General features: G+C 48.8%; 1 protein-coding gene across 2 annotated transcripts in view; it reads left to right on the forward strand.

The window, feature by feature from the left end:
* The window catches only part of Epas1 (endothelial PAS domain protein 1), an 84,778-nt gene that overhangs the window by 61,495 nt on the left and 6,810 nt on the right, over positions 1-16,473 (forward strand). For both annotated transcript variants that reach the window (XM_052746474.1, XM_052746472.1), the window contains exons 7-10: positions 8,169-8,275; positions 13,639-13,786; positions 14,350-14,564; positions 15,605-15,792. In XM_052746474.1, coding sequence (XP_052602434.1) covers positions 8,169-8,275; positions 13,639-13,786; positions 14,350-14,564; positions 15,605-15,792 — 658 coding nt within the window. The remainder of the gene's footprint in view (positions 1-8,168; positions 8,276-13,638; positions 13,787-14,349; positions 14,565-15,604; positions 15,793-16,473) is intronic.

The raw sequence follows: 16,473 nt of genomic DNA on the forward strand, positions 1-16,473 counted from the left end.
CTAGCCTGAGTAGATGGCACCACCATGCCTAACTAGCTTACCCAGCGTGACCTCAACTCTGCAGTGTCTGTCCCAAGTCAACTCCATACGACCTGAAACTCTGGGCCACTCCTTCTGACGGGAATGATTTGTTCTTGATGTACTCCATAGGGTCATTATGAGAAGAGGTCACAGCTGTGAATGTGTTTGGAAAAGCACAATGCCATTCCGTAGAATGAGGAGGCTTTGTGTCTCAGCTCATACCCGTCCCTGGTCTCCCCAAAGCAAAGATCTTCCTCCTGAGCTCAAGGAAATGAGTTTACTTCTGAAAGCCTGTGGCCCACATGAGCAAGTAACTGCCTGGTGTTCCCCAATAGCAGAAGGCCTCCAAGGCCCAAGACAGAAGCTCCCGCCAGCCTCAGGCCAGCTCCTCTCTTTCCCATCCAGACATCTAGCAGCACCTGGTTCTTACAGGGAAGCAGTTCTGCTTTCCAGATTAGCTCAAATTCTTCACTCTGAGTCTAAATGGACCTGGTGTGAGTTAATGTCCTCATCTCGGGATTGGCCATCACTTATGGCTCCGTTTCGGAACTTATGTAAAAGAATCCTTGACATATTCCTATCTCCTAGTTCTGACCACATCAGAGTTAGGACTCAAGGCGGTGGGAGGTAGTGTTTATTAAGTAAGTTTATTATTAAGTAATTAGGAAAAGCACTGCAACCTTGTGGGGAGAGAAACCTGAACTTCATTAGTCAGCTCTGAGAGTCATTTTAGTCTTGCCGCTGCTGTTATGGTGGTGGTCCTTGGATCCCCGTTCAGCAGAAGGTTGTTCATCACATAGGATTCTCGTGTCCACATGAACACTCTAGGCAGAAGACACTAGCTCTATGGTGTTTGCTCTCAGCAGTCTTCTGAGATACCCTTGGAAATCCCAATGTCTGATCCATGCCACCAGCTTTGAGGTGAAATGGTACTTGGGACCCTTATCCAGTCGCCTGGGAGTGGCCAGCGCTGTGGGTGATGGAAGTCGGGGGTGCCTCTGAGTAGATCTCAGCCATCCCCAGGCTTCATAAGCAAGGAAACCCTCATTGTCCTCAAACCCCTTGCCATCTGTAGATAACAGAAAATAAAGGTTTTAAAAAGGGACCCTCAGACTTGGATTAGTTTTAAGGTGAGGGATCTATCCCTTGGAAAGTTAGTTCAGTGTTAATCTGGTCAGTCATTGTTGTGGTTTGAATGGGTTTAGGCAAAAGCGCTAGCCTTGGGTTAAAGGGGAAAGTACAAGAAACAGGTCCCCAAAGGGACTGAAGACACTCTGTACACAGAGAAGGGGAGGGGCACCGTGGTGACTTCTTCAGCTTGGCTCGGGACTGACAGGCAGAGTGGATCCTCCCTTGAAGGATCCTGTGATTTAGGACTTTGTGACTCATCGTGTAGAGAGAGATGCTGCTTGTGACGTCTAGGGACACACTGTATCTTCAGCACAACCTTGCCTTTCAAGGAAGCTGATGGCGTGCTGGAGAGGCGATTGCAGAGGGATGCACACACACAGTGTGTGCCACACGGTGTTTAACCGATTAGCGGATTAGGTAACCAGGGGACAGGCATGCCAGCTGACGAAGGGACTATTTTAAGTGTTTAATCCCTCAGTGTTATTTCTCGATTGCTTTGGGCTGGGGGGAGGGGCTAGTTCTGTTTTCACTGTGTAGGGATGGGGAGCAGTGTGTGGGTGTGCGTACACACACTACCATACCCTTCTGAGAGATATGCTACAAACCCAGCACCTACATGTGATGGCGAGTGCAGGGCAGGGCTCCGCCATTTTACCCAGTGAATGCTCCTGGTTTAGTGACATCTGGCACAAAGGAGATGGTTTTCCCCGGGAAAGCTAGAAAGGATCTGGAGAAAGGCAGGCAGTTTGAATCCACAGTCACATTGGAGGCAGTTGACTATTTTCCTTTGATTGTTTGTGTCTATGGACTTCATATACCTAATAAAAGAAAAAGGGGGGGCATAGGAAGGGAAGAGAGGAAGGAGAAAGGCAGCCCAGGAAGTTGCTGTTCACTGTTGAGCTCCCAGATCTCCACAATCAATCCATTTCAAACAGCTGCTTCTGATGCACTTGTGGTTCAAAACGCAGTTACTGTCCCTTAGTGGGGAGAGAGGGTGCCTGATGTTCTCTAAAAGTTATTTGAGACAGTAAATACTTTAAAAACTCTCCAATAACTTCTTCCATTCCCAGTTATGTACAGGGCACAGTCATGACTCAGACATTATTGCTTATCTGAAAAGCTTGGAACTAAACATGTTTCAGAATTTGAGAATTTGGGAGAAATGTTGTATATAGACTTTCCGAAGTCAACCTGGAAATTCAGAATCCAAAATGCTCTAGAACCCGAAACTTTTCAGATGCCATGCCAGCACATTTGAGCATCCGCTTTTCAGATGAAGGGTGCTCAGCCTGTTTACCACTGACAGCTGTCGCCCGGACAATGGCATGTAAAGTTGCTTAGCCAGGTTGAGGAAAAAGTCTTTCCCTCCAGCACCCACCCTCCCAAGGATGGCCAGCGATTTGCAACAGTCTTCCTGCCCCAGCATCCTGAGTGCTAAGGATACTCTTCTCTACTGAGCACTCAAACATAGGAGTTATTAGTCTGTTTCTTAAAATACCATGTATCGAAACTATTATATCAGAGAAGGAAGAAAGGGTGGCTAAGAGTTCTGAGCTTGAGATACAAGCAGCTTAACAAAACCACAGTGAATTTGTAGTACAAAACAGAACATGCCATTCATCCAAGGAAGACCAAAGTCATTGGCAAATCTTTTAAAGGGGCTGGGATTTTAAATTCATGTGGAGATGCCATCTAGCGGCCAAGTAGAAGAACAGCAAAGAAAGCCAACTCAAGAAGCAATGTGCTCAGCAGTTAAGAGCACATACTGCTCTTGCAGAGAAACTGAATATTGGGTCCGTCTGGCCCCCAACCCCCACCCCGACATACATATAATTACAACTACTTGTAACTCTACTTACAGGGGAATCCAACCTCTGGCATCTGTATTCACATGTATACACACACACACACACACACACACACACACAAAGTAAACCTTTGGAAGAAAGATTTATGGTGAATTCATTTTAGTCAAAGAGCCCAGGAACAATAAGATGACTAAAGTGAGGGGAGAGTTGAGGCTCATGAAAAGAATACCCATAAAGTAACTGGTGAGATGTTTCAGCAGAGAGAGGCTCCTGCGGCCAAGCCAGAGAGCCCGAGTTCGACCCCCAGAATAACCCACATGGCGGAAGGACAGATTAACGTTCACAAGTGCTCTTCTGGCCTCCACACACATGCCATGGCATGCACACCCATACACGCACACACATACATACACATAAATGCAGTTTTAAGGAGGAAATGATAACGAATCAAAAGGTGTGAGACACGGATGTGTGAAGACAGCCCCGAGGTGTTTTAAGTTCAAGAATAAAACAGACTGGCTTCAAGCAAATTAATTGTAAGATATTATGTTCTTTATTGCACATTGGCGATGTTTGATAAACTTGTTGCTGCTTTTTCTATAGGAGGGTACTGTCTTAAGTTCAGGGTTATCTTTTGCAAGGACTGTGCATGGATTCTGGTGTATACATAATAGATTCTAAGTACTTTTGCAGGCCCGTCCCTCTCAGGGGTTATCATGTGCTTCTTTAGATCTAAAGTTAGGCTCTAATGTGCTCTGTGTCCTTGTACCTGCTCAGCTGACAGTGTTCTGGAATTAGCCCTAACCGTGTTTGAATGTGTAAAAATACTCATGTGTTATCCTGCCTCATCTAGACTGCTGGAAATGGTCTACAAATTCTCTCTGGAGTTTATCTCAGAGTTTCCTAGATCTCACAGCTCGAACCATTCCATGATCTGCTTCTCACATTTCTCTCGTACTGTTTGTAGGGTTTTGTCTACTGAACCTGCATGCAGGGCAGGACTGGTCTAGAAGAAAGAGCACGCTACCTTCCGCTATATAACTTCACCCTACAAACAGACAAGACATCTCACACAGAGAAGAGAAATAGATTTTCCATTAACCACAGAGCTCACTGGATAGACTTCATATAACTGGGCAGTACTTTAAGTGACGTGCAAGGTTTAAGGGCTGTTACTTAACGCAAATACAATACAATATACAAATACAATCTATATAAAAATGTATTGGAATGAATAGGTCTTGAAGTCTGAGCAGTGAATGATCTAGATATCACTAAAGAAATGCATTGCCAATGCTTATAAACATACAGAAAGTAAAATGAGTGTCTCCAGGGTTGTGAAAGCGTGGAAGGAAAATGCAGACTTGAGTGGAAGCATTTATTAGTGGGAGCATTCTTGGGAAAACAAGTAGGTGGTCCAAAGGTGCTCAGGAATTTCATCATCATAAAGAGTTCCAGTACTCCATAGACATCTCGTTTACATGATTAATTTGCTTAGGAAACCCTTTACCTCTATAGGGAACAGGGGTAAATAGCACCCAGGTCTTCCTTGTCTCCAGGCAGTGGCATCTGAAACCAGCGAGCTCTGTCCCGCTCATGAACAACCTATGGTGGTTAACAGCCAGGACGAATAAAGTGAGCCCGTGAGGCATGTGGCTGGTTTCTCCTGCCTCTTGAGGGGACGACACTCAGAAAGTAATTCTCTTCCTAGCCTTGTTCTGGTAGGCCATTCTTTACAGCACTTCTAGACATGTATTTTTAACACACCATGCCTTATTTGTGTGCGTCTGTGTATACTTGTATGTATGGTTCGCTTGCCTGAGGTCATGCTTCTAAGGTCAGAGGTCAACATTGGGTCTCTCTCTCTCTCTCTCTCTCTCTCTCTCTCTCTCTCTCTCTCTCTCTCTCTCTCTCTCTCTCTCATTCTCCACCTTGGGTTTTGAAATGCTCTCGCAGTGAGCCAGGACTTATGGTTTTGGCTAGACTGTCTGGCCGGTAAGCTGCCAGGATCTGCCTATTCTACCACCACACCACCTCCTACCCCAGCACCAGGGTTACAGACCTGTTCTGCCTTGTAACAGCTTTTTAGACAGGGGCTGGGGACCTGAGTAAGTCATAGCACACTTTACAGGCGCATCTCACTTGGAAAGTCGAAGCCCTCGATGGTCCACATACTTTCTCGGTGTGACACTGACTTCAGAACCAAGTAACCTTTTCACTACGCATTGTCTATTTCCTCTTTTCCTTCCTCTCCAGCCTCCTTGTAGCTGCCTGGCCTTGTCTCTGCTCCCTTCATCTTTGGTCCACTTCTTTTTCTGCTCATTGTTAAAGAATACACTCTGTCCTCAGCTTCGGGATCTGATGAATTCAGTCTTTACCCATTTCCCTCTCCTCTCAGAGCAGCCCTGAGTTGACTCTCAAGTTCATGGGTGACCCCAACTGATTCTTCTCCCAGTGAGTCAAGGCTCTCTAATTAGGAAGAAAGAAGTGGTTCCTCCGCCCTGATGGAGAGAGCAGATGCCACTCTTATCTATCGGGCCCCGCTCTTGTGCAGCCGGGGAAATGAGCTGGGAAGGTCCCAGGGGCCGTCCCAGCGACCCTATAAACAAGTTCAGTTCCTTAACCTCTCTGTGGCGTCGCTGTGCCTGTGCTTGGGGGCAAATGGCCATTAGCTCCAAGTTGGGGCTTCCTGGCTTTGTGAAGTCTTGACGACCCAAATGTTCTGTGATTGTGTTTGGGCTGTGTCTATTTCCCAGTTTTTACAGTAGTCTGTTTAAAGGAACGAAGAGGGATATTAAATATTTATTTTGGCTGACAAGATAAATGAAAGCTGCTAGTGGGAAGATAACTGGCAAGTCTGAAATCCAGGTTTGTTTGTCTTCCAGAACTTTCCCATTGTGTGCCTTTGAATGGATGATACAGTAATTAGATAAAAGTGTCTTATTATGAAGCTAATTATAATATTTACTTGGAGCTTTTTGATGGAAAGATCCTAATCATGAAAGGAAATGGGATTCCTTCAGGAGAGAGAATTATCTCTTTCTTAGAAGGCCAGTGGATTCAGTGTTAAGGGTTTCTGGAAAATTCTACATCTGCGCAGTCGGACTGGCCAATCAGTGACCCTATAAGTGGTCACTCTGTTGTCACTACAGTTCTGATTCCCAGGCAAAGTTTGAAATGTATTTGACTTACCCAGAATGCCATATGGTGGGGTTCACAGACAACACTCTTCTCTCCTCGCCCTCCCCCAACTTCATCTGGGCTTACGTGCCTTTGGGTGCCCACTCCAGGGTCGAGGCTACTGGTAACATGTCCATGGTCAGTGAGCCTGGAGACCAAGCGGGGATGAATCATCCTGCTGTGAAGATGGCAGCTGGCACACGTATTCGGCCAGCCTCTCGTAGGGAAACCACGGGGCTGAGCCAGCTGCACTTGAGCCTTTTGCTCGGTGGAGCTAACCTTTGTTTGACACAACTTGGACCTCCAGCATTGTATCTAGTCAGACAACTTACCTCTTCTCTGCTCACGCAATAGCAGGCACCATGCAGAATGGAAGGATAGGCTGAAGATTATGGCGAGCTGCTAGAGGTACTTGTGTGTGTCCATGCATGTGCACACACATATAAACATGTGTGCAATGAGGTGGCCAGTCATGCTTAAGGAAGGAAAGGAGGTAACAGTGACCAGGTTCCTTAATGGTCTTGGACTGGCAGGCCTCAGTGGTACCTTAGCTACAAAGAGGCCATCAGTTCAGTGCTTACTTAGCACTCCTTGTGCTAAGAGGAGAAAGCACAGGCTGTAGGAGACACATGCATCCTCCCTAGGGCCACTGCACATGGTCTTTGGGACTCTGCAGGGCCTAAAGGAACTGGAGGAGGCTCTGTGGAGAAAGAGAGGCCTCAGGCAGACCCTGCAAGAGTTAAGGCTTTCAGACAGTTGGAAGAGAGGAGGCCAGGACAGAGGGTACACGGCACACTGCAAGTGAGCTGAAAAGTTGCTTGGAAACCAAGACTGGACTCTGGAGACACCCAGAACCCGGTCAGTTTTCCCTAGCACAGAGAGTAGGAGGCCTGAAATGACCCTTCAGAAGGATGGAGTGTGAGAGCCACATGCATGTTACCCGTGTGGATGGAAAGAATACGGAACAGCAAAGTGAGCACATGTCACTTTTGTTTTCCTCTCCTTGTCCTTAGCCAGGGGACACCCAGGGGACACAAACACAAGTGTGTCCTAAGGAATGTGCTTCCAGGTAGGATTATCTTAATGAGACCCTATCATCAGCTCTGACTTGTAATATGCTGGGTAAACCGGACAATGCACTCATGAGAGAAAACGTATACTGTGTCAAAGATGGAGAAATAGGGCACAGGCATGACCTGTGACAGAGACAGTTGCCAGTACAGTGGTTCTAGGGCAGGCTTTTGTTCATTCACTGTCTCCACACAGAAGGCTTCAATGCTTCTCCATGGCTCTCCATATGTGCCAGCTCCCACCAAAACCAGACACCATGCAGAATGAACACATCCCCGCTCGGTGCAGTCCTGCCCTGTTCCGGCCTTGCTGCCTGTTCACCTGCGAGGACTGGTTTTATGTTTCTTCCCCTTAGCAACCTCTGTCCTCTCCTCTCCTGGAGATGAGGAGAGATGAGCAGAGCAGCCACTGGAGACATACCTAGGGTCCCAGATGGCACCTGAGAAGCATCAGGGGGTGACACTACAGCACAGGTACTCTCCCTGCCCGGCTCATCCTTGCCAAGCTGTCTCCCCACCTGGACCACAGGATTCCCGTTTAAATGCTCCCCAACCTCTGCTAGAATGTGCTCGAGCTGGGAGTCAGGAGGCTTCAGCTCTTGTTCTTGTTCTGACCTGGGAACCTACACAGAGATCAAACCAACTCTGGACCCTCCTGGATCTCCACGCATTCATCTGCATGAACCGGGAGGTGGAGCTGTGTGGCCCCTTCCTGACCCCAGGACTTCTTAGATAGTAGGATGTGTGTGCAGTGGGTCCACTGAGCTGGGACTTCAGGAAGGGCAGGAGGTGTGGGGTGGGGATGACCCCCAGTTGCAGGCCCAGTGTGATGGGGTTTTGCTTGAATAAATAAATGGTGTGACCAGGACTTTCTCGGTTGAGCGTCTGGAGCCCCTGATTGCATGCTCTCCAAGTTCATCTGGTCTTTCCTCCTCACCTTGGTTTCTTTTTAATTCAGAATCATGGAACTGATCGGTTACCACCCTGAGGAGCTACTTGGCCGCTCTGCCTACGAGTTCTATCACGCCCTGGACTCGGAGAACATGACCAAAAGTCACCAGAACTGTGAGTTCCTAGAGTACCCCTGTGTCCTTGTCATCTGCCCTTGAGGAGTATGATTAGCAAGGCATAGCCTTGATTACCTCCTTCCCAGAGTCGCCATCTTGGGTGGCAGATAAGGGAGATACCTTCAAGATGGTCTGAGAATCCCAGCTGCCACCAGCCTGTCAACGCTTTTATGCAAATTAAGGAAAGACTCCGGGCTCCTCTCAGGCAGTCCGCATTCTGTATGACCCTAAGGGGCAGCCCTGAAGAACATCTATCTACAAGTCAGTGTATAACCAGCTTGGGCCCGGGCTAGAGCAGCAAGTACCTCAGCAGAGAAGAGGGGTCTGGGAGAGTTCAGAAGAAAGTGGGCTTGCACTGGATCCGTTGCAAGAGCAGAGGAGGAGAGGGCTAAACAGAGAAGGTGTTAAGGGAGAGGGCTGTCCAGCCAGCGCAGTGTAAGCATGCAGGGAAAGCCTGCATGGTGAAGGGACTCTGGAATGGAGGCATCCAGTCGAACCTCTGTCATGGAAACATTCTGTGTCTTCATAGGCCACACATGACCTAGGTGGTACTTGAAATGTAGCTGATGCAAGGAGATGCTTTTGCTAAGTTTGATTTTTCAAGAATTTAAGTAGCTTTACTTGGCATGTGACCACTTTCTTGGACAGGGTGGTTCTGTAGTGGTCCCTCGGCCAGCTTCCCGATGTCGTCTTCTCATTTCTAGATGCTCCAGGGTAATTTCTCTGAATCCATAAACCCCATCACCATGTAAGAACCTGTATTTGGCCCTCTGAGGACTAGGGATTGGTAGACTTGATCTCTTCCCTAAGGGGTCTTGTTGTGGAGGAAGAAGGAGGCTGAGCTCCCTGAAGCTGGGTGATTTTAACCTTAGCATCTCTCATAGTGTCAGAGGGCATTACAATAACCAAGTGAAAAATATCTCATAGACAGAAGTGTATTTGGGAGAGAGAGCATCCAGCCTTGCCACTGGTCCAGACAGGGTTGATAAGAGGGTGGGATAGGAGGAGTCAAATGGGCAAAACCCCGAGAAGCTTCCTGGCAGCCATACTGACAGCACAGGAAGCGGAAGTGTGGCTTTCAGTTCCTAGTCCCGAGTCTGTCTCCCGTTCCTCTGTCTCACTGTCGGGACAGCTAGAGCTCAGATCCACTAACTGAGCAGCAACTCCACAAGCTGGGTACAGCATGCTCTCCTCCCTGTGGCCTTTGAGTTTCGTCTGATCTAATAATACAGCAGGGACCATTATGGTACCACAGACAAGTCTCCCACTGTGATCTCAGGAAAAAAAAAAATACCCAAAGACAACAGCCTCGATCCAGCCCCACTCAGGGCCCAGAGAGAGACCAGGGTGCTCCCGGATGCTATCACTGTGGCCCAGGTAGAGATCGCAGCCTTCTCTTGGAGGGTCCAATGCTTTTGTGTTTCCCAGGGGTTCCCCACTCCCATGGCAGGTTGGTAGAAACACACAGCTGTACTGCCCAGCTCTGGCCTAGCTCAGCAGCTAGTGCCTCGAGGTCTGGCTTCTAAGTATCTGGGAATTCTGGGATTGGACAGTACCGCACTTTGTCTTCTGGGGAGGGGTGAACAGAAGAAGCACAGTCAGTGGGAACAGCCATATGGAAATGCTCCTCCCCCTTTAGAACTCCTTGATCTATAAAAAGAGCTAACAACAAAAATGTTGGCCCTATCAGTTTTGAGGCTAACTCCTGGGGGAAATACGTTGGAAAAAGTTTTTGGTTGGAGTTGTTTTTACTTACTCCGTATATTTAATCCCCCAGCACACTTAAAGAAAACTCACAGTTCAAATATAAAGTACAGACTCGGGGTTTGTTGGTTGGTTGGTTGGTTGGTTTTATTGTTGCTTCCTGGTGGCGTTAAGTAAAGCTGCCCTGAGCACAGAGGCCTCTGCTCAGCCAATGGTTGTACGTCAAGCCAAGGTTACCTGGGCTGGAAACAGGGTCAGTGTCCGTTGTGAGAGGGGTCTCCACCCCACCTCCCCCTGCAAATACAGTTGGACTATAGATGGACACTCATCCCGAGGCCAAGGTGGAGGCTCCGGTTAGAAGTGCATCGAAGTTACATGTCTCCAATTCACCCTTGTGTGTCTCAGCCTGTACGTGTTTCCCATCAAAATGCCTGGAGAAGCTCAGTCCTCAACCAGATTTCGATAATTGAAAGTCATCATTTCCAAATGGATTACTAATTCATACGCTGTTACTCTCAAAGGAGGGGGGGGGTGGATTCTCTTTGTTGTGCTCTTAGGAAAACAAGATTAAAGGCCATAAAAAGCCTATCTCCCTACCAAGTAGCAGGCCCCTCACCAAGGCTGGCATTAATGAGATGATTAGAATGCTGGTGTGAATTAGATTCTACTGATAGAGCAGGCCCCTGCCTGCAATTACCAGGAGTGCAGTCACAACCTCTGCTTGGTGAACTGTTTCATCAAAAAGACTAAGAGCCTTGAATGTGGTTTGCATTAAGAACTGTCTAAATGAGTTAACTCCAGATTTGAAACCGTGCAAGAATCGTTTCCCCGCAGCTAGGTAGTCTCCAGAGAAAGGGGCAGCAGAGAAGACCAAAGTTCCTTCTTGGCCCAAGGAGCCCATGATGGTTTCACAAAGTGGCCGTAGCAGATTTTGCCTTCTCACTTGTTTCTGGGCTCGACATACGTAGTCAGGGAGGGTGGATTGTCCCGGGAATCAAAAGACCGACTATCTAAACGCTGTTACTATTGTCCCGTGCAGTGTGAATCGAGTCACAGCCTTCCTGGCCTGAGTCTCCTCATGTTAAAGGGTGGTGTCGCTCCTCCCTACGGTACAATATTCCATTGAAAAGATTAGATTAGGATGACACAACCTTTACTTTGAAAAATAATTTGGCTGCTTCTGATAATAAAAACCTGGTCATGGCATTTCCTCTAAAAGTTTCACTTCTAGCTACACTCCTGTGAGAAATGAAACTAAGTCCAAACAAAGATCCGGACACAGAGGTCTATGTGCAGTATTATTCACAACAACTGAAAACTCAAACGTCCAGACGAAGGGATGAACTAGTTGTGGTATGCCCATACAGTGAGATACTACTCCCCCATGAAAAGGGGAGGAGACACAAGAAACACCAGCAGCGATGGGAACCTCAAGAACCCACTGATCAAGTATAATGAAGTCAGGCACGTGAAATAAACTTGAACGACCCTATAAAAAGTCTACAGTGGTTGTCTGGACTCTGAGGTTGGAACTAGGATTAGTTAGGCATCTGGGCCTTGGCGCTGGGGGAGATGAAGTGCTTTGTGCCTTTGCTGAGGTGATAGCTACATTGTGATAGTATTTACATTTGTACTGTATGCTTAACATGGGTACATGTCCATGGAAGGTAAATGAAAATCCAGTAAAGCTTGTTAGGGAAAGGCAAATAAAGTTGACAATGAGACTCTAACTTAGACTCTTGAGTCTGAGACTTTTGTGCAAGTCAGCAATAATGTTTAGCGAAAGGAAATCTGTGAGGGCTTCAGTCGCTGCAGATGTGAAATGGGTGTTTTACCTGTTAATGATAACCCATGCTGTCGCTTGTCAAGGGAGGCGACCATGACACTGATCTCCACAGGTGCACTATGTACTGGGCCCAGAGCTCATTGTCACAAGGACTTGAATTCATCTCACGAGGCAGCTATGGGCTCTGCGGAGCAATGCATACATGTAACTCTCAGCCATTCCTGCCCCTCACTGGTGCTGGTTAAGATTTTCAAGAGGGTGAGAAGTGCCGAGACACAGATTATGATCAGCATGACTATGCACGAGGCCGTGTCCCTCTACCATGCAGGACTGATGGATAGGAAGATGGCCCATGAGCTGACCAGGAAACCCGGGGAGACTGTCTAAGGGAGCCTGGATGTTTTCTCATAGAGCCTCCAAAGACAGTGCCTGTAAACAGTTCTGAGTAATACAACCGGGGCAGTGTCTATGCACTGGACATTAATAGCCAAGGGACGAGGAGACTTCGAAACATCTGTGTAGCTGACAAGGCGGGCAAGTCCATTTGATCCTCAGCACAACAGCAGTAGCAATGACAATGATGGACATTACTAGTCTCAATACCACAGTTTGCAGAGGAGGAAACCACACCAGGATTGTTCCTTCCCCAAACTCCCCATGCCAGCAAGACTTCCTGATCCTTCCATCAGACCTCTCCTCAGTTCTCTGTGACCTGTGCACTCCTGGGCTTGAGCTCCCAACAATGAACTTCCAAAAGATCGGAGCAGATAGTTTAAAAAGCTAACAGACATTTCTGAAGTCAGCAGACACTAGGGGACAGGAGCTTTTGATCTCTCTCTCTCTCTCTCTCTCTCTCTCTCTCTCTCTCTCTCTCTCTCTCTTTCTCTAACAAAAATGGAAAATGCATTTGGAAATGGGGAAGAGGACAGTCTGGGGTGTTTTTAGACAGTGATAACACATGTGAAATGAACTCTTAGAATAATCTAGAAGAGGAAAGAACTCCAAGCCAGCAGTCTCGGTGGGTAGTTGGGAGACAAGTTTAAAGAACTTCTCGTGGCTGAGGAGGCTGTGAGGAGGCTACTGGTCCTGGGTTACAGGCCTTTCTTGACCCCGGCTGACACTATCTCCGCCCCCTAAGTGACAGACCTAACAGATGACCTTGAAAGTTCAAAGGTCACAATTAAAAAAAAAGCCAGACCTCAGCTGAGTCTCATGGCACAACCCTGAGTCCCAGTTATTTTGGAGGCTAAGGCAAAAGAAATGCTAAGTTTAAGGCCTGCCTGGGCTACAGAGTGAGTTGGAGGCCAGCCTGACCAATTACAGAGACCTTGAGTCAAAATGAAAATGGACAGTTGGGGATGTAACTCCATGGTAGAGCACTTGCCTAGTGTGTGTGTGAGACCCGCTCGCTGTCCTTCACAGTCGGGGAATGGTGACGGGTCTGCAGCCCTGCAGTGGACCTTTCTCCAAGATGCATTCTAGCCGCTACCGCCTGCAGAGGGTGATTGAAGCCTGTGAAGAAGCAGGATGCTGCTCTTGGTTATGTTCCCACTGAGCTGCCTGGGAATCCGATAACGAGGGTTTTGAGGGGGCATGGCAGAGCTGTAGAGTAGGTCACTCCCGCACTGGGCAGGCAACGGTCTGCTTTCCTTCAGACCGCCTATTCCCCTTTTTAAAATGAAGAGTTGGCTGAAATGACCTCCGGCCTCCCTCCTAGCTCTCTCTTTCCAGTGCCTGGTGTCTATCTGGCAGCTCTGTCCGTCCCGCACTCCCCGTCCCCCCCCCCCCACAGGTGATACTTCCTGTGGGGTCTGAATGTGTGCTGCACATGCTCCTCCACCTCTCTCATCTCGGCCCCCTTTCTTCCCTAGTGTGCACCAAGGGGCAGGTGGTGTCTGGCCAGTACCGGATGCTAGCCAAGCATGGAGGATACGTGTGGCTGGAGACCCAGGGGACAGTCATCTACAACCCCCGCAACCTGCAGCCTCAGTGTATCATGTGTATCAACTACGTCCTGAGGTAAGGAGGGGAGGGGGCGGGGCACCCAGCCTCTCCGTGCCCTGGGCACTACCTCCAAAAGCTGTTGGCCATGGGTGGGAATCGTTCTGAGAGGGGTTTTCGTTGAGATCTGAGGAGCAGAGTTCTAGAGGTTTCTCATCTACCTTTCGCCTTGTCTGTTATGGTGTCATGCTTCTGACTTGTGTTAAGGGGTGAAGATTGTATACAGCAGTTGCATAGTATCGTGTGAATGGGAAACCAGAGCTGCTCGGAGGCTATGTCCCACCCCTCCCCCACCCCCAGAAGAACATGACAGGCAGCCATAGCTATTATGAAGGAAATTGACATAGCATCCCGGCCTCTTGTACACCAGCAGCTCAACGCACAGTGTAGCCATCTGAAACAGCCCATCGGCAGAGGTTACTCTCGTGTCTCTGCTTCCATGGCTCACAGACTTTGATCCTTTCCAAAATGTCACCAGTATCCCTGCCCATCTCTTTTGGTCTGAGAGGTTTACCTATCGGACTTTCTGTGTCTGGGGGAGCCAAAGGCTTTGGCTCTGAACAGCTCTCTCATGCCATTAGTGAGATTGAGAAGAACGATGTGGTGTTCTCCATGGACCAGACTGAATCCCTGTTCAAGCCCCACCTGATGGCCATGAACAGCATCTTTGACAGCAGTGACGATGTAGCCACATCTGAGAAGAGTAACTACCTGTTCACCAAGCTGAAGGAGGAGCCCGAGGAGCTTGCCCAGCTGGCCCCCACTGCAGGAGATGCCATTATTTCTCTGGATTTTGGTGAGCACTTCCTAGCCCTAGCTGAACCCTGACCCCTCTGAGACTGGGAACAGTTCTTCTTAGGACAAGCCTCCGCAGACACACCTTCTCTAAACCAGAGCTACACCTGACCCTTGCCCATGTGCCAATCACATGTTCACGGTCAGGCTCTGCCAGGCACAAAAGGACCCCAAACTCCCTGGCCACTGAGTTATATGCCCTCATGAAGGGGTAAAAGGAGGTGGACAATGAGATGGGTCCATTCTCCACCTGGCTGTGGGAGTCTGAGTTGAGGGAGAGAGGCTTTTCTGGGCCTGTCTAGAGAGATGGTAGATCCCCTCACGTATCTCAGAGTACACGCCCTTATTTAAGTGGAAGGCTAAGGAATAAAGCCAAAAAACACCAGTGAGGACATCCAGGCACAGGATGAAGTCCTCAAGGCTGTCTGCATTAGAATGTTCTCCTGTCTCACTGGAAGAGAAGTCACTGTGGTCCAGGCAGAGTCCTCAGCTATTCTGACTTCCTGGAGTGTACATGGAAAGGCCTCTTCCAGGTCACACCATACCCCATGTCTCCCCCCAGCCCCTAGCCCAACCGTGACTGCTGGTCTTTGCAGTTTCTTGTCTCCTGTGATATGTGCGATTCAGAGGCTACAGGAAAATTGATGTCTCAGAGAATGATAAAGGTCAATGAGCCCTTGCATGAGACACCTTGCAGCCCCTAGCTTCATGATGGTACTAAGACAAATGGCCCCGTCAGTCTCTGGTAACTTCATCTACATTCTGGAGTGTTCTGAGGGATCAGCTGCTTCTAGTAAGTTTAGTCGACTCTGAAAGCCAAACGCTGTTGGGAACTGGTCTCATTATAAGGAGTCCCCATATTGAATCGCAGCTCTGGTCAAAGGCTCTTTGGTCCTAGCTAGGCTCCAGGGTACTGAGGGTGTCCATCCCAGGCCCACTTTCAGGACCCTTTTAGGACCTTTGTGAAACTTCTGGGCTTCTTCCTCCCTGGGAAGAGCCTAGACCTCGTGACTCTTCACCAAGCATGTCTTGTCTTTACAGGAAACCAGAACTTTGATGAGTCATCAGCCTACAGCAAGGCCGCCCTGCCCCCAGGCCAGCCTTGGGCTGCAGAGCTGAGCCACGGTGCCCAGAGTGAGTCTGGGAGCCTGCCGGCCTTCACTGTGCCCCAGGCAGGCACCCCAGGGAACACCACCCCCAGGACCACAAGCAGCAGTAGCTGCTCCACGGTGAGCCCCACCCTCGGGGGGAGCACACAGAGCGGGCGGGCCCCTCGTGCTCTGCTGCCAGATGCCTGAAAAGACATTCTGAGACTTACTGTCCCCCTGAAGTTATTGCAGTGCCCCCTAAGAATGCTGGGAGGCCAGTCTTCCAGGGACCATAGAGCTGACCGCTGGCTCTTAGTCCTTGTCCCCCCAGCCCCGTCGAAGTAGCGATGCCTGGAATGGCAGTGAGAACCGAGTTTGGTCTCTGTGCAGACAGAAGGCTTCAGTCACAGAGCCCTGTTGGCCACAGCCTCTATCCAACGTGCACGGCAAGACACCCCTAGGACAGTGGTTCGTGACCCCTGGCGTTGAGTGACCCTTTCACAGGGCTCGCCACCTAACACCACCAGGAAACACAAATACTTACATAACAATTCAGAACAGTAGCAAAAAGTTATGAAGTAGCCACGAAAGTAATTTTATTATTTATCTATTAGGAAGATTGAGAACCCCTGCTCTAGGAAGTAAGGCAAATGTCTCCTTACGGGGAGACCAAGGTTCAGAGAGGCTGACGAACGGATCTACTTCACACAGCTTGTAAATAGTAGCCCCCTTCATTCCTTGTGGAATGCAGCCGAATGAGTCGGGAAACACACTTGTCCGTTTACTTCTGGGGAGACAAGCACCATGTTCTTGACTCGGTCC

Source organism: Peromyscus californicus, unplaced genomic scaffold, assembly GCF_007827085.1.
Source record: "Peromyscus californicus insignis strain IS unplaced genomic scaffold, ASM782708v3 Scaffold_1__1_contigs__length_55948999, whole genome shotgun sequence".
In the NCBI taxonomy this organism is placed as follows: Eukaryota; Metazoa; Chordata; class Mammalia; order Rodentia; family Cricetidae; genus Peromyscus; species Peromyscus californicus.